At 53.1% G+C, this 25044-nt stretch overlaps 4 protein-coding genes across 6 annotated transcripts; 2 read left to right on the forward strand and 2 right to left on the reverse strand.

Moving 5' to 3' along the window:
- Positions 1 to 376: 376 nt before the first annotated feature.
- LOC119703843 (vitamin D3 hydroxylase-associated protein-like) lies at positions 377 to 10498 on the forward strand. Its single transcript, XM_038144271.1, has 15 exons — positions 377 to 703; positions 2462 to 2575; positions 2873 to 3016; positions 4244 to 4377; positions 4718 to 4924; positions 5377 to 5417; positions 5633 to 5757; positions 6863 to 6988; positions 7352 to 7449; positions 7621 to 7720; positions 7821 to 7864; positions 8311 to 8350; positions 8745 to 8853; positions 9113 to 9258; positions 9927 to 10498. The coding sequence occupies exons 1-15, from the start codon at positions 491 to 493 to the stop codon at positions 10050 to 10052; spliced, it is 1767 nt and encodes a 588-aa protein (XP_038000199.1). The 5' UTR covers positions 377 to 490; the 3' UTR covers positions 10053 to 10498.
- A 545-nt stretch (positions 10499 to 11043) lies between these two features.
- On the reverse strand, positions 11044 to 15613 carry NSUN4 (NOP2/Sun RNA methyltransferase 4). The gene is made up of 7 exons (XM_038144516.1): positions 15588 to 15613; positions 14616 to 14883; positions 13578 to 13999; positions 13279 to 13433; positions 12959 to 13113; positions 12186 to 12310; positions 11044 to 11470 (listed from the first exon to the last, which is right to left on the reverse strand). The coding sequence occupies exons 1-7, from the start codon at positions 15611 to 15613 to the stop codon at positions 11197 to 11199; spliced, it is 1425 nt and encodes a 474-aa protein (XP_038000444.1). The 3' UTR covers positions 11044 to 11196.
- Positions 15614 to 15747: 134 nt separating this feature from the next.
- Positions 15748 to 17033, reverse strand: LOC119703845 (cytochrome b-c1 complex subunit 6, mitochondrial). Its single transcript, XM_038144273.1, has 4 exons — positions 16892 to 17033; positions 16783 to 16803; positions 16390 to 16551; positions 15748 to 16007 (listed from the first exon to the last, which is right to left on the reverse strand). The coding sequence occupies exons 1-4, from the start codon at positions 16913 to 16915 to the stop codon at positions 15975 to 15977; spliced, it is 240 nt and encodes a 79-aa protein (XP_038000201.1). The 5' UTR covers positions 16916 to 17033; the 3' UTR covers positions 15748 to 15974.
- A 7-nt stretch (positions 17034 to 17040) lies between these two features.
- On the forward strand, positions 17041 to 24985 carry LRRC41 (leucine rich repeat containing 41). Of its 3 annotated transcripts, XM_038144265.1 has the most exons (10): positions 17041 to 17360; positions 17446 to 17532; positions 17827 to 17897; positions 18646 to 19777; positions 20173 to 20418; positions 21277 to 21441; positions 21780 to 21878; positions 22348 to 22470; positions 23329 to 23404; positions 24229 to 24985. In XM_038144265.1, exons 1-10 carry the CDS (start codon positions 17234 to 17236, stop codon positions 24461 to 24463), a joined length of 2361 nt encoding a protein of 786 aa, XP_038000193.1. In that variant the 5' UTR covers positions 17041 to 17233; the 3' UTR covers positions 24464 to 24985. The 3 variants fall into 3 exon arrangements, with proteins under 3 accessions (XP_038000193.1, XP_038000194.1, XP_038000196.1); XM_038144266.1 differs by having other exon boundaries at positions 17232 to 17532; positions 17827 to 18046; XM_038144268.1 differs by lacking the exons at positions 17041 to 17360; positions 17446 to 17532 and having other exon boundaries at positions 17767 to 18046.
- The last annotated feature ends 59 nt before the right edge of the window (positions 24986 to 25044 follow it).

Here is a 25044-nt window from a genome sequence, read left to right on the forward strand (position 1 = left end):
CAGCAGAAGGGACTTAGTGAGCCCAGGGTTCCCACAGCTATGCATTCCCTCGTCATACCACTCCCCAGCCCTGCGCAGGGAAGCCTTGTTATTTCAAGCTGTTTTTCCTCTTCTCCCATTGTCCTCTCAGGCTACACAGGAAATAGGATAGCAGCAATTTCCTTGCTGCATTTGTTCACTTGATCCTACAGTCCTCCCCAGCGGAGAACTTCCCACAGTCCAGAAAGCCCCTATAAACCCAACACCCCAATGAACACAAGGTTCACTGGCCAAACTTTACCGTCTCCATTTCGTGGTTAATCATTTTCACTGCACACTCCACCTACAGCTGTTTTGCAGGGGCCAGCTTCAGACTGAACTATCTGAACTGTTTGCTGACCCAGAATAGTGATGCTGGGGGGAGGGATGGGCCTGGGGAGTCAGGGAAGGTCTCCTGCACCTGCCTTGCTTTTCTTTCTCACTGCGTCCTCGGAGACCAGAAGTACACGTGATGATCCAGCAGCAGCAGCTGAGACAGCTCCTGCCAGAGGGGAAGGTGGACACCTCTGCTGCCCTTGCCCTGCTCGGCGGCTCTGTGGCAGCCCTGGGGGTCTGGAAATGGCTGGGCAAAAGGATGATCCAGAAGAAAATAGAAGAGGCTCAGAGAACCCGGGATGAGGGTATGAAGAAAATGGCCAAGGCTGTCCAGCAGTTCAGGGAGCAGGTAAACCATCCTCCTCGGGGCTCTGAGTCCCACTGGGGTGTCTGCTGATGCTGTCCTTCAGCTCCTCCTTCCAGCTCATGGCCCCATAGCTTTTATAAGAAGGAGATGTGCCAGCAGCCCTCAACAAGAGAAAAGGCTGCCGTGGGAGAAAGGGAGATCACTGCTCTCCTCAAGCTGGATGAGGTGTGGTGGGAGTCTACAGCTTGGGGAATGTGAATTACTCACTGAGAAGAGGTTTTTGAACAACACAGGGGATGATGCACTGGATCTTCACTGATCCAAACCCCAATGCTTTAATGGTCTGGAAATGTCTCTTGCCGATAATGGGTAGAAGCAAGAAAGTTTTTTCCTCTGCTTAACTCTAAGTTTGCACATCTGTTCGCACCCCTCTACCGTTGGCTCTAAAATTTGGCTTCTGGACAGCTCTAGGGGTGTCTCCACAAGCAGCATTCTCGGGCAGTGGCACTTCCCATCAGGCTGCCCAGAAGGTGCCTGGTCTAACTTTACACTAACGAAACACAGGGTTTTCAGTGTCCCCTGGGAGCAACCAGGACATGACATGGAGGTGAATGAGCCAGGCATTCTCCCAGCATAGCCCTGAATTCTACTGTAACATAATTTCTAACCCCCTTTCCTTTCTGCTCCGTTCACTTCTGGGCAAACCAGCTCATGTTTATACAGGTAACACACCTGGAGATAAAGCATACCAGCCACAAGTGATATATATGCCTTTTTTTCTTAAATACAGATCTATATAAATATAAATATATGGTATAAAACCTCTAAAAACCTGGTGGCACTGAGGACTGCCAGTCTTGCTACCTGAGTAGACCACCTGAGAGTCCCTGCTGACTTCCTTGCAGTTTGATGGGCTTGAGCTGTTAAATGTTTACTCTCAGCCCAGGCTGTCCTGCACTGCCTGTATCTGTTTTGAGGGATGAAAGGACAGCCTGAGACTTGTGTGCAAGGACTTTGGCACCTTCTGCCCCGGGCAGTGTTTGCTCAGCTGAGGTTATGTCTTGGTCAGTGGCTAAGTCCCACCGTGCCAGGAGGAAGGCACTGCCATGTCCTCTGCTGCAGTGGATGGACAAAGCCCTTCAACCCCTGGGCTCCTGTGTTTGCATCCTGTTTGTGATATCCAAACTCAGGATAAAACACTTGGCACCTCAAGGTCTGAACCCCCACATGCAGGATCTGCCTTTCCAGCAAGTTCTGGTCATAATGCTGGCAAACCTTAGCAGCCTTATCCCCTGAGCCAAAGGGTAACTGTGGGGAGGCCTTGGAGCCTATTAGGGGAACTTCTAGGGTAGTCCTGGAAGAATTTGCCACAGTTTAGAGAATGCCTCAGTGCTTGGGGAGAGCAAAAGGGGCGTCTCCCATGGTGCTCTGCAGCCCTGCGTTAATCTGGCCTTTCCCTGTAGGTCATTGCCCTTTACCTGCCCTGGTACTGGCCTGTGCCCGCAGACCATTGGCCCTGACCCCAGACTTAACCTGGGACATTGCACCAGTTTGTCATATTCTGTCCCTGGACTCCTTCAGCGTGGCTCTGCAATAAACCTCTCTGGAACTCTTACAGAGACCCTTTCTGTCCTTCTTTGCTGAGTTTGCTGTGGTGTGAGTGTGGATTGAGTGACTGTGCCTGCCCAAGCAGCTTTCTGAGAAAACACTTTCGGGAGCTAGCAGCAAACACCCTCCATTTTCCACACTGCTACATAACTGGAGTTGCTGCCCTGAATCCCCCTCACCTTCCCTCTGCAGGTCCCCAGTGTCCAGACAGATGGCATTCTGTCCCTGCCCCTGCTGGAACTCACTGTAAGACTCCAGGAAGGGTGTCTGTCCCCCAGGACCGTCCTCTACACCTACTTAGAGAAGGTGAGTGTCCATCCACATGGACAAAGCAAATCTTTTACATCCTCCCTGCCATGGTGTGTGTGCTGGTGGCTGAAAAGGCTCGTTGGAGCTGGATTATGACCAGCCTTTAATACAGCAGATATTAAGAGAAAAACATGCTCTGTCTCCTGGGTCAGACCCTTTGAGACGGCTTGAGCTGGGATGCTCTGGGGAGGGGGTTATTCATGCTGTATTTTGTAAATCAAGGTAGCTGCTGAATGCAGCTGTGTAATGATGCTGTTCTTATCCATCACCCGTTCCTCCACATGTCCAACAAAGGCCCTGGAAGTGACCCAGCAGACAAACTGCTTGCGACACTTTATCCCAGAGTGTGAGGAGCAGCTGCAGGAAATAGAACAGCGCAAGAAGAAAGGGCTGCTCTACGGCATCCCCGTCAGCATCAAGGATCACATCGGCCACAAGGTTCTTCCCTTTGTGCTTCTGGATGTCCCAGCGTGGGCTGGGCTGGCTGGGGAAGTGGTGGGAGATGGAGAATGGGTAAGGGACCCTGCTTGCACCACAGGAAACCTGGCTGTCTCCTGTCTCTGAGGCAGCTGCAGTGGGTACTCACTCACTCACTCACTCACTCACTCACTCACTCACTCACTCACTCACTCACTTATTCCCCCCACGACTGGTGGGATGTGGGAGAGAGAATAAAAGGGTTAAAGTGAGAAAACTTGTGGGTTGAGATAAAGACAGTTTATTAGGTAAACTCTGCACACAAGGAAAGCAAAACAAGTAACTCGTTCACCAAATCCCATGGGCAGACAGGTGTTCAGCCACCCCCAGGACAGGAGGGCTCCATCATGTGTGATGGTAACTGGGAAACCCCAAGTTTCCAGTTAGCATCACCCCAAACATCACCCAAACATCTCCCCTTCCTTCCTCTTCCCCCAGCTTTATATGCTGAGCATGACTCCATATGTCATGGAAGGTCCCTCTGGTCACTTGGGGTCAGCTGTCCTGACTGTCCCCTCCCAGCTGTGCACCCCCAGCCTGCTCACTGCTGAGGCAGCGTGAGCTCTGTGCAAGCCCTGCTCAGGGATAACAATAACATCCCTGTGTTATCAACGCTGTTTACAGCACAAAATCCAAAACACAGCCCCGTAGTAGCTACTGTGAAGAAAAGAGAATCTACCCCGGCCAAAAGCAGCACAAACCTCCATCAGCAGAGGAAAACCAGGGGTGAATAGTTATAGGCACAAATGATTTCTCCTCTGATACGTGACACAGTACAGGCTGCACCAAAGTTGAGCCCCAAATACCAAAGGCTAACTGAAAGAGGCCCACACATTTTGTTTACCTGGGATTATTCCTTCCCTGAACATCTGCTGGTGGATTCACTTGGACAGCAGGATGCTGGGTTTGATCCTGAGCTAGTGAACCTGTGGAGTATGGAGCTGCATTTGGGTCAGGGGAGAAAAGGAGCAAGGAAAAGAGCAAGGAGAGCTTCAGGAGAAGCTTTAACCAGTGAGTGCTTGGCAGCCCTCTGCCAAGGATGGAAGGACAGGGAGTCCTTCGAGCAAGGGCTCTCAAGGCAGTGGGTTGGTACCAAACACACAACCCCTGAAGGAATGCCAGAGGATCCTTCCAAAAGAGCAAGGGAACTGCACTGACCATGTCCCTTGTCACTTCTCCTCTCTGCAGGGGCACTTGGCAACCTGTGGGCTCGTGCAGTGCCTGGGCACTCCGGTGGAGGAGGACAGTGTCCTGGTGAAGGTCCTGAAGAGACAAGGGGCCATCCCATTTGCGATGACCAATGTGCCACAATCCCTCTTCAGGTGACATACGTCATTAAAAATCTGGTTGTGCTTCTGAAGGAAAATCCCAGCCTGCAGGTCCCTGGATAGGCTCCTCCCTGGCTCCTGAGACATGTCCCGGAGAGTCCCTTTTCCACTGTCTGGCAACAATCTCAACTGAAAAAGCTGTCAGATAAAAGATAAGGAAGGGAAAAAGCCGACCATGAGTTAAGAAAGGCTTGTGGGAATGAGCTGTGTCCTGAGGGATGTACAGGATGAAAGGATGGGGATGGCTATGCCACACAGGCTCTCTGCAAAGGAAAACAAACCCAAGACATTTGGCTGCTCCTCACAGCCTCTTTCCCGGCTTTTTTCTCCCCAGCTACGAATGCAGCAACCCCATTTTTGGCCAAACCTTGAACCCCCTCAACCCCCAGAAGTGCCCTGGGGGCTCCTCGGGAGGGGAGGGAGCTCTGATCGCAGGGGGAGGCTCCATCCTGGGCATCGGCTCCGACATGGGCGGCAGCATCCGCCTGCCCTCCAGCTTCTGCGGGCTCTGCGGCCTCAAACCCACGGCTGAGAGGCTCAGGTGGGTGCTGGGGCTGCCCTTCCAACCCTGCTCCTGGCCAGCCTTGGCTGAAGGGGGAAAGCACTGGGTGGGTACTTGGAGGGAGGAGAGAGGGTGGCTCTTGAAGGGCGGCTGGCTTTGCTCAAAGCTTCTCCCAGAAGACAGCTTGGTTAGATTTAGTGGGAAATGGGCATATTTTCATTGTAAATCTAGCCTGGAGTTAAAAGTAAAAGGGAGTTAAAGTGGCTAAATAATGCCAAAATGGAACCGTTTTGGTTAAACCAACACTAAGATCTGTTGGGGTTTAGGTTTGTTTATTTTAGCCAAAATTTCCTGGTTTGAACTACTCCATTCAAATTTTTGAAATAATTTCCTCCTGTTTCTGGTCCTGAGCTGGAGACCCCATATGCTTGTCAAACATATAGTGAATATTTCCCCATTACTGAAATGACAATGTACTTCTTTTCCCATAGCCTGTCTGGAGTGACTGGCCCTGTCAATGGCATCCTGGCAGGTACATGAATTTTAAATTCCTTTTCCCTATATCCTCTGAAGAGCCCGATGTTCTCCTGCAGGCCAGAAGAAAACCTGAGACAACAAAGGCCTGTCTGGAGTCCATCTGAAACTTCCCTCATTGCCTGCTCACCCTGACGTGGCTGTGCAGAGGGGTGGGCTGGGGTTTGGCACATCCATCTGCTCAGTGTGGCTGTTTGCTCTTGTCCCACGCAGTCCCTTGTGCCCTGGGGCCCATGGCACGGGATGTGGACAGCCTGGCCCTGTGCATGAAGGCTCTGCTGTGCCAGGAGATGTTCCAGCTGGACCCCAGCGTGCCTCCCATCCCCTTCAAAGAGGAGGTGAGGTCTTCTCTCAGCAAGCCTTGGTTCCTCCCAGGGTGCCACATGCCCTCCTGAAGGGTCCAGTTACCTTTACAGTACTGGTTTTCAGTAAAATAGCTCTCTTTGAGGGCACAATTCATAATTCTCATTTTAAAAAATAGGCAAATTAGTAGTTATCCTGTCCATCCTCTCAGCTGGAATGCAGCTTATTGAATTGAGAGGATCCAGGAAAGAGCAGGGAAGGAGGTGACACTGGGAGCAAATGGCTGGAGATCTTCAGGAGCAGAAACTGCAGCAGCAAATCTCTTAACTGAGGGTGTTCCCTTTCTCTCTGCAGCAGACCAGCTTCAGGAGGTTTTTCCAGCTCCACACTTTTTAGCAGTGGTTGAATCCACTTGTCTGGAGTGGCTGTGCTCCTCCTGAAGGATGGCCAGGAGAAAAAGGCAGGGGTAGACATTTGGAAAGGGTAACTATAACCAGCAAACCAGAATATTAGTCACTCCTTAGCATTTGGAGCTCTTGCCCCCTTCTGCAGTGGGTGTCAGTGTGGGAGCAGACCTTCCCCCAGCAGAGTGGGTGTCACAAATGAGTGATTTAGGTCACCTAAAGAATCACTGTCAAAGGCATTGCAAAAAGCAGGCTTTAATACAAATTCGCAAAAGGGTGACAAATGACAGGGTTCACTCTGTTACTGATTCTGAAGATGGAGCACACCAAGGAAAATCAGCTTAGTGTCACTTTGGAATGATTTGCCTGGAGACTGGGGATGCCAAGGACAAGGGTGCAAAGGGCAGGGAAGAGCCTCCCATTGAGTCACAAGGTTCAGAAAGGATCCCCTTGCTTTCTAAACTCCTGACAGAGCCTAGGTACAGCTGAGTCCAATCCTAGTCCCAGACTGGCCAACAGTTCAGAGCTAAGAATTTAATAGGGAAATACAAGGAGTAGGAGACACCCTCCGACTGCATCACAAGGTTCAGAGAAGACCCCCCCTTGCTTCCTTGGTGTAGTGTGGGCATGGCTGGATCCAGCCTCAGTCTCAGACCTGGTCAATGGTGTATGTCTAAAGGATTTTCACAGCAATCCCATTAGGAATAGGAATGACAACGGTGTCTCCTTGCTCTAGGTGTACTTCAGCTCCGCTCCCCTGCGGGTCGGGTACTATGACACCGACGGCTACTTCCCGCTGCCCCCCTGCATGAGGAGGGCAGTGAAGGAAACCAGGTGTGCTCTGCAGGCAGCTGGGCACCAGGTGAGCACCACCACCCCCTGCTCTGCTCCCCAGGGCGTCCCCAGCCTCACCCTTCAGAAACCAGACACAGCTCCCAAGCACATCTGTGGGGAAAATGACCCGGCTGAGGTACGGGATTATGATGCTCCAGCCACATAACAGCAGGCAGAGACCCCTCTGCCTTAAGGGAGCAGTGCATCTCATGGGCAACCAGCAGGAATAATCTCATAGGGAGATTATTGGATGGAAAATGGTTGAACCAGGGCTTCTCTTGGCACGTGCAGCCCAGGGAGATTCTTCTCTGCCTCTGAGGGTTATCCACGTTTGGGTCTTGGAAACTATTCACGTCCCCAGGCTGCCACATAATCCTGTGTTTTGGTGCAGCTGGTGCTCTTCTCTCCTCCTCGGATCCCCTATGTCATGACTGAGCTGTTTTTGAAGACGTTTTTTGCTGATGGAGGCCGTACCTGGTTGAATGTGTTGTAAGTAGGAGCCCCCTGGCAGCAGTGCTGCCAACACCTCCATCCTCATGCCATGAGCATAGCACAGGCACAACGAGCCCAGCTCTCCCACCCCAAACAGGCAACACTCAGGTCTCTGAGAAAGGGCAAACAGCTTCCCTGGCATCACCCCATCCTCTTGTCATCTCTCAGCACAGGAAATATTGTAGATCCAGGCTTGAAACCACAGGTGAATTCCTGCAAGATGCCAAGGCTAGTGAAGAAGCTGCTGGCTCTGCTTCTTAAACCTCTGGTGAGTCCCTGTCCCTCAGGACAGGAACAGGGGCTTCCTGGGGTGACACAAGTTACTGCAGCCCCATGTCATGTCCCTAAGGAACCTCGTGCCTTTCCAGTTTCCCCGCCTGGCTGACTACCTGAGCGCCATGGCTGGAATGAGGTAAGATGGAATTGTTCCCAGAGATGTCCGTGGAAATGGGTGATACCTTCTCCTCTAGGTGTCCTTGGCTGGGGGGGACTGGATTCACAACGGGCTGTGATCTGCTCTCTGCAGGGGCTGTCCCCCATTCCTGGACATGGCTTCACTGCCCCTAGCGATATCCTAACAGGAATGGGGCATTTGAAGGGATAAGGTCATTACAGGAAGCCTGTGGAAGAGATGAGCATTAAATCCAGGCCCATCAGGAAAACCTTCTCTCCAGCACTTCCAGACATGTGCTGCTTAATTACTTGGCCAGATGCCAAAGGAAACTTTAGGAAGGTTGTGAAAGCTGTATTGTTTTAAGCAATTGCTAAAATCACCGGGGCTTATCAACCCAGAGGACTATTTAAGCAATTCCTCCTCCTCGTACAGCTTAAAGATGTTGCTGTGATTTCCACTTGCAGGTCAGTGGAGGAGATGTGGAATCATCACCATGAAATACAGGTTTGTTTTGAGGACTTTCCTCTTTGGCATCATGCTACAAGTTGAGGCTTTGGGGCAAGCACCAGGTCAGAGAGTCATGGCTTTGGAAAGGGATTGTGCAGGGGAGGAGACAGGATGGAGGCAAAGGCACAAGGAATGACAGGAATGGGGTGGATGGGCTTTTGAGTCAGCCCAGAAAGAACTTCATTGTTTGCTGCAGTGCTCATGCCCAGGCACACTGAAGGCTGTCCTGGGAGTGGGGAAGGCCAGAGCCGGACCTTTCAAATTCCTGGCCACCTGCAGTGGAGGCAAACACACGCTCCTCTGCCTGCTGCTGCCTCCTCAGAGGTGCCTGGAGAGGCTGAGAGGCTCCAGGCATGGCCATGGCTCCACGACAGGCCCCTCTCCTCCCCAGGTGTACCGCTCCCAGTTCATCCGCCAGTGGCAGGAACTCCAGCTGGACGTTGTGCTGTGCCCTGTCCTGGGGCCTGCCTTTACCACCGGATACCCCAGGAAACTCATCGGTGAGTGAGTCTGGGGCCTTCCCAGGAGGGCAGAGAAACACAGTGGCCGAGACTGGAGGGAAACACCCACTACCATGGAGCTTCACTGCCCAGCCAAGCATTTCATGGGAATTGGGAAGGAAAAGTAACTACACAGAGCTCTCTGAGCAGGTGGAGACAGACACAGTTCTCAGGGGCTTCAGTGAATATGGAATGTGTAAGTTTGAAGACAGGAGGCTGTGACAGCCTGACAGCCTGCATCCTCTCCTGCTTCTCTCAGCTGCCATCTCCTCCACGATGCTGTACAACGTCTTGAACTTCCCCGCCGGGGTTGTCCCCGTCAGCACCGTGACAGAGGCTGATGAGGAAGAGCTAAAGCTTTACAAAGGATGCTGTGATGACCCCTGGGACCGGACACTGAAACAGGTAGGGGAAGTGGTGGAGCAGAGACTGCTGATGTGTGTTCAGGTAACAGTTTTGATGATATCAGGGGCTCCTAAATATCTCCATCAGTATGGGCACAGTGCAAAAAAATTTGTATATTCTTTATACACCCTTTGCTAATCCCCAAACCCACCTTGAACACACCCATTGCTTTTCTCCCAAGCCCCCAACAGGTAAGTCACTAAGTTTTGGGGGGACTAAAGGATCTCCCACAGGCTGGGCAGGCTGAAGCCAGCAAGGAGTCATGCAGCAAAGCTTCTGAGAGCAGGTCCTTGCAACAGCCACAGCCCACAGCACTGCACTGCACTTTCCTCCTGCTCCATGTTGCCTTCAACCAGGCCCAGGCTGTCAGTGGAGCATGGATCAGGAATGAGGACGATGAAGGAAAAGGGATCTGCCTACAAGACAGCTCAAGGCAGAGCTGGCTGGGGTCTTTGTGGGGGAAGGTGTCTCAAACACGCTACCCAAGGTTTGGCAACCATTTCTATCAGAGAAGAGCAAGAGCATTCCCGCTGCCCAGCTCACTAACAGGGCTCAAACTCCAACCTCCCCACCCTGTGGGATGAGCCACAGGCCTAAACCAAGCTCCCAAAATCTGCTGGAGGTGCGAGCCCCCGGCTGGCCCCTCACTGCTCGTGCCCCCGCTGCAGGCTGTGTCAGGAGCCGTGGGGATGCCCGTGGCCGTGCAGTGCGTGGCCTTGCCCTGGCAGGAGGAGCTGTGCCTGCGCTTCATGAAGGAGGTGGAGACCCTCAGCCGTGACAAGAGAGTGGCGTAGTCACCACAGCCCCCAAGGAGAAGGGACGGTGCTGCACGACTGCCACCAGCAGCGCAGAGACTGCACTGGAGAGGGGAGGAGGAAGGAAACGCCACCTCCTGACCCCTCTCCTTAACAATAAACACAGATCCTGTAAGGAGCCCAGATGCCCCGCAGGACTGGCTTAGGATAGGTTCAAACAGTGGTAAATCTAGGAACTGCACTTCCAGCAAGGATGGATGGCCATGGATGCGGGTTCACCCCTATTTCCATCAGTGCTGCCTCCTGCAGAAACAGGATGGTGCTGACAGGAAAGGATTACAGAAGTTCAATAGTATTTTCTTGCTGGGAGTGGAGTAATTTCTTATGGATGGAACTATGGGACACCCCATGAGGAATACAGCTGTGTCTATCACTTCCCACTACTGTAATTTGCTCACAAAAATAAAAATGTAACTATTAAGCAACTCCCATGATAAATTCCAGTCACTTCAATCCTTCACTGATGGTGATGATTCTATAAACAAAGTTACTACTCAAAATCATACCAACACCTGCTCACTGGACATTAAATGGCATCCAGCATGGGAATATTCACACTTATCCACAGCCTTGCTAGCTGTGAGGGATAACAACAGTCACTGGCCTCTCCACAGCACCAGATCTCCAGCATCCCAAGCACATTTCCAACCCCACAGGAGGGGCACTCTTAGGAGCCTCTGGTTTCAGGACCTCAGGCTGCTCTCTCTGAAAGCAGGAGATAAGCACAGACAGATGCAACTCATTTATGCAGATGGTGAGATCTGGGACAGAAAGGCTGAGACCCCCAGATGGTGTCTGTTAACCCAAACCTGCTCATGCAGGATCAAAGCAGTCAGACAGGAGGAAGAGAGCAGGGCCATTTATCCCATCCCACACAGATGGATAAATTGCTCCCTCTGATAAGACCTCTCTCTCTTTCCTAGATTAAACACCTCAGTCTCAAACAGATAAGTATTCAGGAAACATCACAGCAGGTCTTTCTCATTTATTCCCCATGTCCGCAGTAAAAAAGCAGGCTTCCTTTGGGACATTTTAGAAAGAAAAATAAATATAAAGCAGTTCTCCTTTCCCTTAAATATGGGGCTATTTCCTGGCAGCAGACAGACAGATTCTGCTGCCTCTTCTACATCCGACGTAATTTGCAGAAATACATGGGCCCAAAGTTGGCTGTGAGGTGAGGCAGGACCAGCTCCCCGAGCCGGCAGTCCGAGAAGAAGGAAAACGTGTCCTGGAAGAGCGTCCGGAAGTGGCTCAAGTCCTCCAGGTGGACGCTGATGTTGAACTGGGCTTGTGCCACGTCCAGCGCCCTCTCCACCACGCACTCGTTCTGCAGCGGGGACAGCGAGCACGTGCAATACACCACAGCTCCTCCCGGCCTCGCCGCCAGGATCCCAGCCCTGCAGCACGGGGAGCAACGCACCGTCACCAGGAGGACCCTGAGGGAGGGACCCTGAGGGGCATCCCCACCCAGCAAAACTGGGAAGCCAACGGGGAACTCGTAGGAAGTGACAGACAACCTCCACTGAACTCCACAGGCTCGACAGTCTGTGTCACTGCAACATCAGGAGTGTCTTGGGCCAGGGCAAAGAGTCAAACGGGTACTCATACTGATAAAGGATTTAATGTGGGAGATGCTACTGGAGAGCAGCTGGAAGGTGTAATCCTGCAGTCACATCCAAAGGAACGGGATATGTGTACAGGGGAAGAGATTCTTGCAGTTCAAGTGCTGCCATGGTGCTCTCTAATCTGCTTCCTTATTGCCACAGCACACAGTGACAAGCTGTGGCACTTCCCAGCACCACGTGTCCTCCCGTGTGCTGGGATAGGTGGGCACACAGGAATCCTCCAGGGCTGACTGCCAGGACCCAGGAGATCACCCCCCAAAATAACTGTACCCATCCTGTTCCTTAGACCTTCTCCCTATACCCTACCGCTGCTGCTGGGGACAGAAGGATAAGTGATCTGACCAAGAACATCTGCACTTTCTTACACTTACTGAGATTTCATGTGTTCCAACTACTGCCAGGAAACTACACATGGTTTCCACACTTCCCAGCTGGGGACAGAGTAAGAAGAGGTTTCAGGGAACACAACACAACCGAGCTCACTCACATCAGCAGCTGCAGCTGCAGCATGGGCAACATCTGACGCTCTTTGGTTCGCCTCTTGTGGAAGATGTTGTTGTCCTCCTCCATGGCAGAGTGTCTGTCTGTCGTGCAGGGCACATCCACCAGCACCTGCAGCAGCAGAGGTCCCACCTCAGCCCCCTGCACAGGTCAAGCTCAGCGAGTCCCCTCCTGCAGCCAGCCCCACGCCCACCTCCTCCACCCCTGCCAACAGCTCTCAGTGCCCAAACACAGGTGTGAACCACACTGAACTGTAATCATCCGGCTTCTCTGGCATTTTGGGAACGTGCAAAAATGGTGGAAAACATCCTCACTAACTCATATCCTCATTTAATGTCCCTGCTCTGTGTGAGTCCCTGGCAATGCTCCTGCAGCACACATGGGCATTGCTGCTGCAGCCTCCCGGAGTACCCAAGCCAGCCCCTGGAACACCAAACCCAGCCCCTGTGGCTGGACATGGCTGAGAAGCCAGAATTATCTAATCTTCACATTTAACCCTTTCCAGGTGATGGACATAAACAGGATTTCTAAGGGCTATTACACAGGCAAGTAAAGGTACAACTCTAGATGCACATATGCACCAGAGCTTGCAGGAAGGGATAGCAGGAGGAAATACTACTCCTTATGTGTCTTGGTCTTCTCTTCATTTACGATTACAGAAAACTACACAGTTATATGGAAGGATAACTTGCTGTCTTCCTCAAAAAGAGGAGAGAAGTGAGCTTGATGGGTTTATCTTCACTAGTTCCCAACACATACCTTATCGAAAGTGCCTCCTTTCACCTGGTCCCAGTCCCTTCCGTCGTACGACGTGACACTCACAGTATCCCTGACTTCTTTGGGGACATAGCTATGGAGAATCTGGTACAGCCTCTTTGTCCGGGAAACGGAGACATCGTTGGCTGCCAGATGCCCTGACAGGACAGAACAGGCACAGTGGAACGTCACTTCTGCAGAAACACACCTGATTCCCAGCCCTTACACACAGGAATCATTAATGGTCAGGCATGAGTGGGTGCAGTGCACTGCTCCAGCCCTGCTTTACACACAGCAACAAGGGAACAGCCATCCCCACTCACCACAACACCCAGTCTGCAGCAGAGCCAGAGTCTTCCCACCCGGAGCCGCACAGAGGTCAAGGACAAAGTCATCTGGCTGCACGTTGAGTGCCAGCACAGGCAGGAGAGATGCTGCATCCATGAGGTAATAGTCGAGGAGCCCCAGAGCATCCGGCCTGGGAATCATCAGTTTGCATAACAAAAGCAAATGTTGGAGGGGGAAAAGAAAGTAAAAGAGCAGTTGGAAGTGAGGATGGTGACATATGGAAGCAGCCCCTGAGGCTGGCAAAGACCAGGGCGGTCTGTCAGGGATGTCTCACCGTGCAGGGCGAAAGCGTGTGATGTCACCCCTGGGGAAGGTGTAACACTTGATTTTGGAGCTGATGGAGGTGCAAAGTGGTGGGGACATCTCTGCCTGTGTCACCATTTCTGCCTGCATCACAGTCCTGCCCTCACCGGAGCCCTCCTGGCACCTTGTGGCCGCTTCCCCCACAGCTGCATCCCACTGCCATTGCTGCATCTTCTGGGGGGCCTCGGAAATGAAATCGGTGGCATTGAGCAGCTCCAGCTCTTCAGGAACGTGGTCAGCAGCAGCAAAATTGTTGAGGAGGGCCCCGTACTTCTGCTCACAGAGCAGGCCAGCGCGGACCGAGGGCCACAGGGCCCCCAGGTGCAGGCTGTAGCTCGTGTCGAAGTGGTGCAGCGCCAGCCACGTGGACGGGATGCGTGGGGCCGTGGTGGCCTGGTGGGGAAAAATAACAGAAGTGTTAAAAGACAAAATACCTCGATACCCCCATACCCAGCCTCCCCACCCAGCCTTCATGTTCTTCTGGGAGAATCCAGCACTGGGTTCTGTGCTGCCAGAAGTCCATGAGGCCTTTCCGGAGTGTGCATGTGACAGGACCAGAGGGAATGGCATGAAGCTGTGACAGGGCAGCTTCTGTTGTATGACAGGAAAAGGCTTTTCACCCACGGGGTGGCTGGGCACTGGAGGAGGCTGCCCAGGGAAGGGGTCCCAGCTCCAAGCCTGTCTGAGTTCAAGAAGCATTTGGACAATGCTCTCGGACACAGGGCGGGACTGCTGGGAGTGTCCTGTGTAGGGCCAGGAGCTGCATCCTGATGCATCCCTTCCGAATCGGCACATTCAGTGACTCCAGGACTCTGTGAAGGGCCGAAATGCGGCTGGGGGCCCGGGATGGGCGCGGGGGCGCTCACAGCGGCGGCAGGAGGGGGCAGCGAGAGGGGAAATGGGGGATGAGAAGGGGATTGGGGATTTGCACCAGGTTAGCGGGGACAAGAGCGGGGTGCAAGCAGCGCCGCGGGGCGCCGTGCTCCGCTCCCGCCCCGGCCCAGCTCACCCATTTCTCCTTGTGCCGGTGCCGGCGCGCTCCCTGCTCCCGGTGTCGCTCCCGGTGCCGCTCCCGGCCCCGTCCCCCGGCGCAGCAGCGCGGCCACCGCCCGCCCGCGCCCGCCCAGCGCCCAGCGCCGCCATCGCCGCTCGCCTTCCGGGGCGGGACCGGGAACCGGGCAGCGCTTCGGGCGCGGCTGGAAAGGGCTGCGAGCGGCCGGGCTCGGGAACGGGGCCGTGCCCGTGGCGGGGGCCGGACTCGGTGATCTCTAAGGTCCCTTCCGACCCAAACGTCCGGTCATCACGGAGCCGGCTTTGGGCATCAGCGGCTGAGAAGGGTCCGGCCACAAACGCGCTTTGCACAGGCACAGCTGGACCCTGCCCTGTGCCACAGGGGAAACAATAACCAAAACCTACTGGAGCTTCCATGCTACGCTTACCCTAATAAAAGTCTGAGACCCGACAGCAAAAAGTACCATGAACCACTACATGGATGAAAGACAGCCAAATTTATACGGTGGTGGCTTTCATTCCACTTCAAAGAATAGCCGTGAGATACCCTAGTTTTCGTCCTACCAAACATTCTCTCTAGCAAAAGGAGCGGGCAGAGCACGGACAGGACAGTCCCAGGGTGAGCAGAACGGGCTGGTAACTCACACAGAAAGGCTTTAGCTCCCCCCGGTGCCCCTGACCGGGGCTTGAGTAGGTGAACCACCCCAATGCACCTCCACAGCCACGTGGTTGGTTTCAGGGGCAAGAAGGCAGAGCTGGCTGCTGCCAGGAGGCTCTTCCAGCTGCTGGCAGAAGCTTGAGACAGTGAGGGACAGCTGACAGCTTTCCCCTGAGGGTGGGGACAAACTTTTCTCTCCTAGAAAAGCGTCACTCCCTTCAGCCTAACTTTAGAACATACTGTGTGAACAACGCTGGTCTTGAGGGGCTTAGGAATAACTTTTGTGGCTGCAACAGACAAATTCTTCCCCACGGGATAGGGCTGCAGCAGCTGTCCATCATGGCAGCACAAAAATGACATTCCCACAAGTCAGAAAAGCTTTCCCACCCTTAACTTGGCTCTGACACCACTGATTTCATCTTAACCCAGGACAAGTCAGAAGCACAAGAACTAGGAAATAAACACAGGGCACTTCCACAGGAACTCTCAGTGTTTAATATGGAAAATTACAGAACATCAACACGTTGGTGGTTTTTTTTTGCACAGCTGCACATCTTCCAGGAGCACAGAGGCAGTGACAGGCTGCCAGGAAGCCGTTTCGTTCATGCTCAGCACGGAGGATGGACTGCAGGAAGCAGAACTGTGATCCAGGAACCACTGGCACCGGCTGTGGAAGCAGATGGACAACCATGCCCCCCTTCACTTCAGCTTACTGAAAAGCTTGTGAGCAACCTGGACAGAAAAAGAGCCCTCAGTAACTCATGGATTAGGGATGGAAATCAGCAAGGTGTCACCTCTTGGTTTTCTGGGCCAACAATGCACACAGCTCCACAGCCCTGACTTTAGTTCTAAAAAAAGTAATTCAAGAAAGTTGTTGAGATGCCTTACAAAGCTTCAGCTCAGGTTCAAAAGATTTAACTTTAAAATGGCACAAGACAGAAATAGCTAAGTGCTATTTGCAGGGTACAAACACTGGGTTTGAGTTATTTAATTGTTCAGTAAGGTACCGAATCCCAGATAGATCTGTTGTAACAAGGAGGAAATTAAACATTAAACAAGAAAGCGGGACTGAAGGCAGCTCTGCTCAGAGCCTCAGCAGGGCTGCTGCACTTACACAGTGGTCCCTGGCGTGCAGGAAGTCGAAGAGCTCCTCAGTGCACTGCTCCTCCGTCTCGGAGCGGGACGACACCCGCTCGTTACACAGCTCCAGCCGCTCCCGCGCCTTCACGCATTTCTCAATCTGCTCGCACTGCTCCCGCAGCGTGGTCAGGGGGTCCTGCGGACACGGGGCTGCGGTGAGCACAAGGACAGCGCCGCACGCCGCTCTCCCCGAGCCCCTTCAAGAGGGAGCCCCGCATCCCCACCGCAGCCCGGCCTCCCCACGGAGCTCTGGATCGCGGGCCCGGCGCGGCCCCGCCCGAGCCCCCCGAGCCTGCTGGTCGGCGCTGACGGCCCCGGGCAGCCGGCCCTGGCAGCTGCGAGTCCCCGCCGCGGCTCCCCGCCTTACCACGAGCTCTTCCTCTTCCTCCTGCGGAAAGACAAGAGAGCACAGCGTTACGGCCCGCCTGCCCGCCCGCCCTCGCGGGGGTGCCGTGCGGTGCGGGCCCCGCGCTCACCTCGGGCTCGCCGCGCTGCCCCATCGCGCCGCCGCCGCCGCACAGAAGGACTCGCCAGGGTCACCCGCCGGAAGCGCCGCTGCCCGCGCCGGCAGCGGAAGCGCTCCCTCCGCAGGGCGGTGCTTCGCCCGGGGCGCGGCCCTTCCAAACATGGCAGCCGGCAGCGGCCGCGCGTGTGGGCGCGGCAAGACGGGCATCGCTGCGCTCCCGGCTTTCCTCTCCCTTCTTCCGGTGCGGCCCGGCCTCGGAGCCGGCTCGGCCGGGCTGCTCCCGCCGGTCTGTCCGCCCCGCTGCTCGGCACGACCTCCCCAATATGGCCGCCCGCCCTAGCCGCTTCCCAAGATGGCGGCGCGGCGCGGGCGGTCCGTGCCCGAGGCGGTGATGGCGGCCGAGCCGCCGCGCAGCCTGTTCGCGCTGAGCGCGGCCGCCGTGAGCCGCAGCATGGCCGCCCTGGAGCGGGACGTCTGGGGTAAGGCGCGGGCGGCGCGGGGCGGCGGGGCGCGGGGCCCGGGCCTGCCCGCACGCTGCCGTCCTCTCCCTCTGGCTCTCCGCAGCGCTGCCCGGGCACCTCCTGCGGGGGCTCCTGCCGCTGCTCACCATCTTCCATCTCGAGCGGGCCGAGGACGCCGCGCGGAGAGCAGGTGACACCGGCGGGGACGGCGACGAACTCGTGGGGACACCCCCGGGCGGGAGGGACGGGCCCCTCAGAGTGATGGGGTGAGAGACTGGAGGGATGGCCCCGAACCCGGCGGGAGGAGCCCACAGCGCGGGACCCCCAGCTGGAAATGGGAGCCCCGAGCCAGAGGGGTCCCAGGGACACCGCGCTGTATCCCACACCCGGACAAGCTCGGGCTGTGCCCCGGCATCCCATCGAGCTCCGGAGCAGGACACTGGGAGAGGGGTGAAAGCCCCGGTTGATGATTCTTCCCCCCCAGGCCTCTCGACACAGCCCATCTGGCGCAAGCTGTGGGAAGATGTGATGAAAACCAGGCCGCCCAACTCGGAGGTGAGGAAACGCTCTGGTGGGAGAAGGGGCTCGACACAGGAGCTCTGTTTCTGCTGTTTTCCATGAGGTTTTCTTTCTGGCTGCCTCCAATCAATTCCTGACACCTGTTTATAAGCGTTGGTAGAGCTCCGGACCAAGGCATGACCCTGGTAATACAAACATTTTGGGAAATGGGATTTATAAAGGAAGCATAGTGCACAGCCACACCCTTCATCTCTCAACACTGAGTTTGCCAAAAGAGCAAATCTTTTGTCTTCAGGGATTCTCACTGAAACAGAGGCTAAAAACAGTATCTTCTGTCATGTTTACACCTACACTGGCAAAAAGCACGAGAAAAATAGAGAAGACTGAGTTTGGAGAATGGTTTTTTGTAGAAAAACTGAAGCAGCTTCATTGCTTCATCATCATAGAAGAATCATTAACAAACAACTTAATGACATCCAGTAAATAGATGCTGGAAGAAAATTGCTGGTGACGTGGTTTTTAATAGGCAAAAAAAATGGCCCAGCTCCAAACCACTGAGTGTTTAAATTAGGCCAGAAGGAGGATGAAGGGAACAATGGGATTCACTCAGGTTTTCAAGGAATACACTGAGGAAGGGTGCTGAGAACTAGAGAGGTGGTCTCAGTGGAGCTAGCAGGAGGGGTTTTTTGGACACCAGGTTAGCAGACAGCAATAATTTAACTTAAAAACAACAAGAAAAATTGATGCTGACTTTTTGTTCCTACGTCCTGTCGTTCAATTGCAGAGCATAACATGCTGGCGGAAGAAGTTCCTTGAAACATTCTTCTCCAACGTCCTCCATGGTGTCTTGGACGTTTCCTCTGACTGGCGCCTCCACGACCGTCACTTTTCGCCGCTGCTGCACAGCTCCCCGCACGTTTCCCAGCTCACCCTCTGCAACATGCTCCAGGGGGCCGTGGAACTCACTGCCGAGCACAACCACAAAGTGCTGGAAAACCTGGCTGCCTCCCTGCGGGTCCTGAAGTTCCAGCACCTCCTCTCCTGCGACCAGTCCATCAGACGCTCGCTGGTTTTGCTCCTTCACCGGCTGATCCACCACGGCTCCGTCAGCCAGGTGTCCATGTGCTCCTGGCCTGTTCCCGACACGGTTCTTCTCATCCTCATCCTGACCATGAGCACGGGGCTTTGGCGCTCGGGAAATGCCCTCGCCTATCACGGCAGCCCGTGTGGCCTTTGCAGAGAGGAGGACAAAGCACAAAGGCAGGAGTCAGCACAGGAGGGAGCAGAGAGGGGCTGTAATGCTGAGCGGGAGGGGAGCAGTGCTGAGAACCAGAAGAGATCCCCAAAAGAGGCTGATGCTTGCATGACCTCTGTCCTCTCTGGCCCCAGAAGTCCTCCCCTGCGAAACCCAGCACATGAAGAGACAAGCAGCGAGGTGCCCTGTGGCCACACCAGCATTCAGGGGAGCTCTTCCCCTCGTTCCAGCTCAGAGCAGCTGTCCTGTCACCCCATTCCTCGAAAGACACGCAGATGGCAGAAAGCTGCAGTGGGGAGGAAACGTCGCTGCCTCAGATGGAGCAGGGGACACTATGCTGACCCAGAAGATCTCTATGATTTTGTTTTTACTGTTGCTAGAGAGGATAATTCAGGGTTACTGGAAAAAACCAGGACCACAGAGGGAGAGAACACTGAGAACTGGACTAGTTCCTCCCCAGGATCTCCATGCACTGGCCATGCTGGCTGTAAGAAAAGAGGAGGAGCTGCTGGAACCCCTTCTCTGAAAGCTGCTCACCGCTTCCGAAGTGTCTCCACGCTGGAGTTGTTCTCCATTCCTTTGACTGGGGAGACATGTCGGACTCTGAGTAACCTGCTGAGCTCCTGGGTGTCTTTAGAAAACCTGGTTCTGTCCTACAATGGTCAGTGATGTGAACAGTACACTTCCTCCTAGCCCTGCTCTAATGGTCTGGCTTACTGCTCGGGGTTTCCCTGCGTTTTCACAGGAAGGGGCATTGTGGGAGTATTGATGCCCCATCTTGAGAAAGGTGTTGGGTGAGATGCTTAATGAGTGCAAGGACTTAAGGGAGAGAATGGGATCCCTCTGTCCCAGAGCAGCCCCTGGCTTTGTGCTTAAACATCCTTCAGGGAGAGCAAAGGGAAGAGCAGATCTGCATCTCCCATGCTCAGAGCATAGCTTAAGGATGCGTGGATAGTGAGTTTAGCCTTTGACTCGGGCTGCCGTTGCTGCAGCTCCAGCTCTGGTGTCAGTGCCTATACACACAGCTGACACTTTTCTGTACAAATGCTGTTCCAGGCCTGAATGCCAACATCTCCTGCATCCTCTCCGGGCTCCGGGCCCTGTCCCGCCACCCCGAGTGCCGCTTCCGCGTGCTCCGCGTGAGCGACATGTTCTCCCACATGCCTTGCATGGAGCTCGTCTGCTGCATCCTCAGCGCCCTTCCCCAGCTCCACACACTCTCTGTCAGCTTTGACCTCAAAAACCAGCTGGAGGGCAGCAGGCCAGAGGCGAGTCCAAGCTGCAGCGAGGCAGAAATCCCAGGTAGGAATCATCATTCTGAGCGATGGCCAGGACTTGGCAGGCAGGTAGAGCTGTAAAGGCTTGCTACAGGATCACTCAACACTATTACAGTGGTTTGTTGTTAGGCAGTTACAGCCTTACCTTTCTGATTTAGTTGTTGTTGCAGTTTGTCCCTTCCAGTCTAAGGTGTTCTGTGGAGCCAGAATCTTGCAGAAAATGTTTTATTGCTGTATCCCAGCATGCTGCAACATCACCTTTGTGCAGGGCCAGTCACAGCCTGCTACCTGTGACTGTCCATGGGGATCTTTGTCCCACCAGATCTGTAGATTGACTGGGAGCTTCCATTTAGTCCATCTCATTAACTGTGAGGCTGTAAGCCTTAGACACACCTTAAGCAGAGGGAAAGCATCCTTTGATTATCACAGTACCACAGGAGATGGCAAAGCACTGCCCAAGCCTTTGGATTACAGCCTGGGAGCTACAGCAGTGGGTGCTCAGCTCACAGGTCTCCCATCACCCTTATTAGCCCTTGAATTGCCAGACAAGCAGTGGGCAAAGCCTGAGCAGGTTTAGAGTGGGGTCAGGAAAGACCTGTGCTCTGGGAAGACACTGACTGGCTTGTGCCTTAAAGGGTGACCTTCTCTCAAGCATTGGTGAGCACAGCAGAAATTGGTGGCCCTGTGGTCTGGCAGGAATCCTGGAGTGAGCTGTGAGTCACATACCCCTGGTCTGAGTTGCCAGAGCTCCTCAGGGCAGGGCATGGTGCATTGTCAGTTTCTACCAACTTAAAGAAAGGTGATGTTTGGCATCCTGCTTGCTGTAGCTACAGTGAAGACAGGCACTCCAGAACAAACTCTGTCATTGTTTTTCTTCCCTTAGAGAGCTGCCTGGAGGTGTTGGAGATCCGATTCCCCAGGGAACCTCTGCACACTGCGTTCCTGCTGCCGGTGCTCAAGGCGTCCAAGTCCCTGCAGCAGCTGTCCCTTGACAGTGCCACACTGCCCTGCCCCCAGGAGCTCGGGCTCCTTTTGGAGCTGCTCAGAGGTACTTTACTAACCCATAGCATCACTGGGGCACACACACTGTAGCTTCCATGCTGTGGTCTTCCATCCTCTAGCACAAAGCCAGCTTAGGTGGGTCCATCTCTTCAGCATGGACATCCTTGAAGTCTCCCGAGAAAAGGAAATGGGTGTCAACCATCCCACACGCTGCGTTATGTGGATGATCCTGCACAGCACAATGGTTCCTTTTTAATTGTCCACAATCCAGCACAAACTACCCACAGTCTAAGTCAGTTTCTGAATGTTAGCTGCTAGCTGGGTCAGGGTCTTTTTATCCCAAGGATGTGCAGTGCTTTACCTGAGAACTTGTTTTTCTTTTAGAGTATACTCCAAATTTGAAGAAACTGAGCTTTCATGATGTGAACCTGGCTGAGCACCAGAAAGAAGTTCTGCTTCTGCTTCAGGATCCTGGCCTACAAGGTACAGCCAGCTCCTGGGAGCTTGGAAAGGTGCTGCAGGTGGCTGCTTTTGGCTGGGTGGCATTTAAGAGGGGGATCTTTGGATGTGTAAGGTTTTAGCCAAATGTCACGACAGTTGGAGCAGATCTGCAGGTGTTGTCAGAGTGGGAACATGCCTGTCTTTGTGCCAGTGGAGCAGAGGAGCTGCTGGCACACCCTGCAGGGCAGTGTCTGCAGTCTCAGCTATAAAACAAAGATTTTTAACCTGCAGAGCACATCAGCCTTTAACTGAGTGAGCTGGCAGAGCCACTTGCCTGGGTGTGATCTGGCTCTCCTCCTAACACAGCAGAAGTGCTGTTATATGCAATCCACTGCTGGGGGAGCTTTGTTCTTGCATGTGGATTAGGGGCTGGAGCTGTCTGTGGAATGCAGTTATGGGGTATTGAAGCACAGGGAGTACTCATATATACTGTAAATCCATTTCTTCACAGAAATCACCTTTTCCTTCTGCCGGCTGTTTGAAAGCTCTACTGCTGATTTTTTGTCAGAAATAATCAATGCAGTGAAAAGAAATTCATCACTCAAGAGCCTCAAGCTGCCTGGGAACCGCCTTGGTGTGTACGCTGTGGGTGGCTGTGGGGCCTTGGAGCAGCTCTCTGGAGGGAACTCGGGCTGGGGTCAGCACCACTGAGAGCTGCTGACAGCAGTGCTGAACTTACCCTATGCAGGAACACTGGGATTTAGTTGACAAAATAAGGAGCACTGGATCCATTTTTAAAGGCAGAATTCCGGTTGCATTCAGCAGTGTACAGGGATTATGGCTGCTTTTCTCTGCAGCAAATGCAAGTTCCAGCAGATCTCCAGATTTGGCTGAACACTGGTCTGCCTCAGACTTTAACAGGAGCAGATCCAGCCTCAGATGCATTGCCTCTGATTCAGAGGCACAGATTTTGCCCAAGTTTGGGCAGTTTGTGTCTCAACAGCTGTTGGCAGCCACTGGAGGGATGAGAACAATTAAAGAAGGATTTGTGTGAAATTAGTGGAACTGAATTTACAGAAGTGATAGGCTTTTTGAATCACAGGCCAAGTAGAAATGTTTGAGAAATTAATTGCAGATAAATTCGGAATATTGTTTTCTGTTCTTTTAACAAAGCAAAACAGGAAAGCTCAGGATAACTTGAATACACATAATTACTAAAACAAAGCTGCATCTGGACTTCTCAAACAAAACCATGATTTTTCTAGGGACACAAACTACCCTATCAGCAAATCACTGCCTCGAACATTGTGCTCAGGGGGATGAACTCACTTGATGTCACTGAGGGGGACACACGGAGGGTCCAGAGGTGGGCTCTTTGTGTTGCATTCACGTGCTGCCAGACTCCTTTTCTGCACTATTATCCCAGCCCTGTGGCATTTAAATTTTAAGACCTTTTCCAATTTGCATCTAATAGCACATTTCTTCCTTTCAGGGAATCACAGGCTGGTTGCCCTTGCAGACATTTTCTCTGAAGATTCCTCCTCTTCTCTCTGCCAGCTGGATGTCAGGTATTTTGCTTCTCTAAACACTGAATTCCTTGTTTTGGGAGGGAGAGATCTGAACTGGGCTCTGACAGCAGGAGAATCTGCATTCCTTGCCTCAGCATTGGTCTTCAGTCAGAACTGCTGCTCTCTTCTTGACCCTGAAGGGCCTTACAGATAGGCAGCAACCTTCATGAAGCACATGGGGGTGGCATTTCTGCAATACTAACAACTGGTTTGCTTGATTCTGCCTCCCCTTCTTTACATCCTCATGGCTCAGGTTTCTCAGAGTACATAGGCTTGACAATTTATTAAACCATGGCCACACTCCTTCAGCAGGCTTGAAGCCTGATCGTTACTGTGCCTCTGACAAGATTTAAATCCAGCGTGCAACTTGATATTTATTTACACATTTCTACATGGGAATTGACCTTTTAATCTCCTAGAAATAACAGGATCTGACACATGCCCTTCAGATTTTCTCAGCAGGAAGAGATAAATGATCACTTACTGCTGAGTCTTGCACTGGGACTTGTAGATTGGGCCAGGTCCCTTGGTCCAGAGAGCTGACAGCTGCAATATTTTAAGGCCACAGCTAGGTCTGGATAATGACTTGAACTTGGTAGTTGTTACCACCTTGGTTTAAAATGGTTTCCAGCCCGTCATACTCAGTTTTGGTTTTCATGAGAAACATTTAGATTTTGTACTGCTGAAAAAAGATGCATCTGGCCTTGAAACCTCCTTAGGTACCTGCACTGGCAGTTACTAGAAGGTACAGTAATTTAAATTGCTTGAATTATAGCCTAGACTCTTAATGTTTATTTTTTTCTTTTTCTTCTTTCCCTGGAAAGCTCAAATTGCATCAAACCTGATGGGCTCCTGGAGTTCACAAAGAAGCTGGAAGGCCACATCCAGCAGAGAGGGGGACAGCTTCCATTCACACACCTCCGCCTCTTCCAGAACTGGCTGGACCAGGATGCAGAGACAGCGCAGGAGGCGCTGCGGCGTCTCAGAGCCATGTGCAGTGTGGTCAACGACGCATGGGACTCCTCCCAGGCCTTTGCTGACTACATCAGTGTCATGTGAGGGGCACAGGAGCAGGAGGAAACCCATCACCACCTCATTTCACAGCACAGGTGGGGGTTCTTCCCCATTTAAAGCAGCACAGCATTATTCTTTTCAGTCTGCTGTTCATTTGAAGAAGGGGTGTGGCACTGCCATGCCACACCAGAGCACGTGGGCCAACAGCTCTATTTCCAGGTGATCTAACTCTGTCATCTTCTCAAGTATTATAAACGGGACATAGATCAAATGAACTTCTGAACACACAGTTGTTTACATCACTGGGTGTTGTGACAAATTTGTCTCACCCATAACCATCTCCAGCATGGGAGAGACTCCAAAGCCATCGAGGTTGTGAGCCCTGGCAACCTGGTCTAGGTGCTCTTGCTTTTGAGGAGAGGTATTGGACAGTATCACCTGACATCTCTTCCAACTTCTTCGTTCTGTGGTCTGTGAAGTAGGAACTCCTCCCTCCACTAAAGGGAGTAGAAAACAAGCTAACAAAGCCCCCAGGCTTGACCTTTTTCCATTTGGAAAGTTGTACTTTACACCAAAAATTTTTGTATGTACCAAGTAGCTTGCTGTTTATTTGCAATCACACTGCC

The sequence above is a fragment of the Motacilla alba genome, chromosome 8 (genome assembly GCF_015832195.1).
Source record: "Motacilla alba alba isolate MOTALB_02 chromosome 8, Motacilla_alba_V1.0_pri, whole genome shotgun sequence".
NCBI classification, from domain to species: domain Eukaryota; kingdom Metazoa; phylum Chordata; class Aves; order Passeriformes; family Motacillidae; genus Motacilla; species Motacilla alba.

What these genes read in the sequence shown, in the direction of transcription:
- LRRC41 (XM_038144265.1), top strand. Translation starts at nt 17,234, where the DNA reads ATGGCGGCGCGGCGCGGGCGGTCCGTGCCCGAGGCGGTGATGGCGGCC. An exon ending in CAGCGAGGCAGAAATCCCAG is followed by an intron (nt 20,419 to 21,276) that starts GTAGGAATCATC and finishes TTCTTCCCTTAG; the next exon opens with AGAGCTGCCTGGAGGTGTTG. An exon ending in CTCTGCCAGCTGGATGTCAG is followed by an intron (nt 23,405 to 24,228) that starts GTATTTTGCTTC and finishes TTCCCTGGAAAG; the next exon opens with CTCAAATTGCATCAAACCTG.
- LOC119703845 (XM_038144273.1), bottom strand. Translation starts at nt 16,915, where the DNA reads ATGGGGCAGCGCGGCGAGCCCGAG. An exon ending in GGCAGCGCGGCGAGCCCGAG is followed by an intron (nt 16,804 to 16,891) that starts GTGAGCGCGGGG and finishes GTCTTTCCGCAG; the next exon opens with GAGGAAGAGGAAGAGCTCGT. An exon ending in TGCACGCCAGGGACCACTGT is followed by an intron (nt 16,008 to 16,389) that starts GTAAGTGCAGCA and finishes TTTTCTGTCCAG; the next exon opens with GTTGCTCACAAGCTTTTCAG.
- NSUN4 (XM_038144516.1), bottom strand. Translation starts at nt 15,613, where the DNA reads ATGGACAGCTGCTGCAGCCCTATCCC. An exon ending in ACCGGCACAAGGAGAAATGG is followed by an intron (nt 14,000 to 14,615) that starts GTGAGCTGGGCC and finishes TTTCCCCACCAG; the next exon opens with GCCACCACGGCCCCACGCAT. An exon ending in ACACGCTTTCGCCCTGCACG is followed by an intron (nt 13,434 to 13,577) that starts GTGAGACATCCC and finishes GATGATTCCCAG; the next exon opens with GCCGGATGCTCTGGGGCTCC.
- LOC119703843 (XM_038144271.1), top strand. Translation starts at nt 491, where the DNA reads ATGATCCAGCAGCAGCAGCTGAGACAGCTCCTGCCAGAGGGGAAGGTG. An exon ending in CGTACCTGGTTGAATGTGTT is followed by an intron (nt 7,450 to 7,620) that starts GTAAGTAGGAGC and finishes GTCATCTCTCAG; the next exon opens with CACAGGAAATATTGTAGATC. An exon ending in ATACCCCAGGAAACTCATCG is followed by an intron (nt 8,854 to 9,112) that starts GTGAGTGAGTCT and finishes TGCTTCTCTCAG; the next exon opens with CTGCCATCTCCTCCACGATG.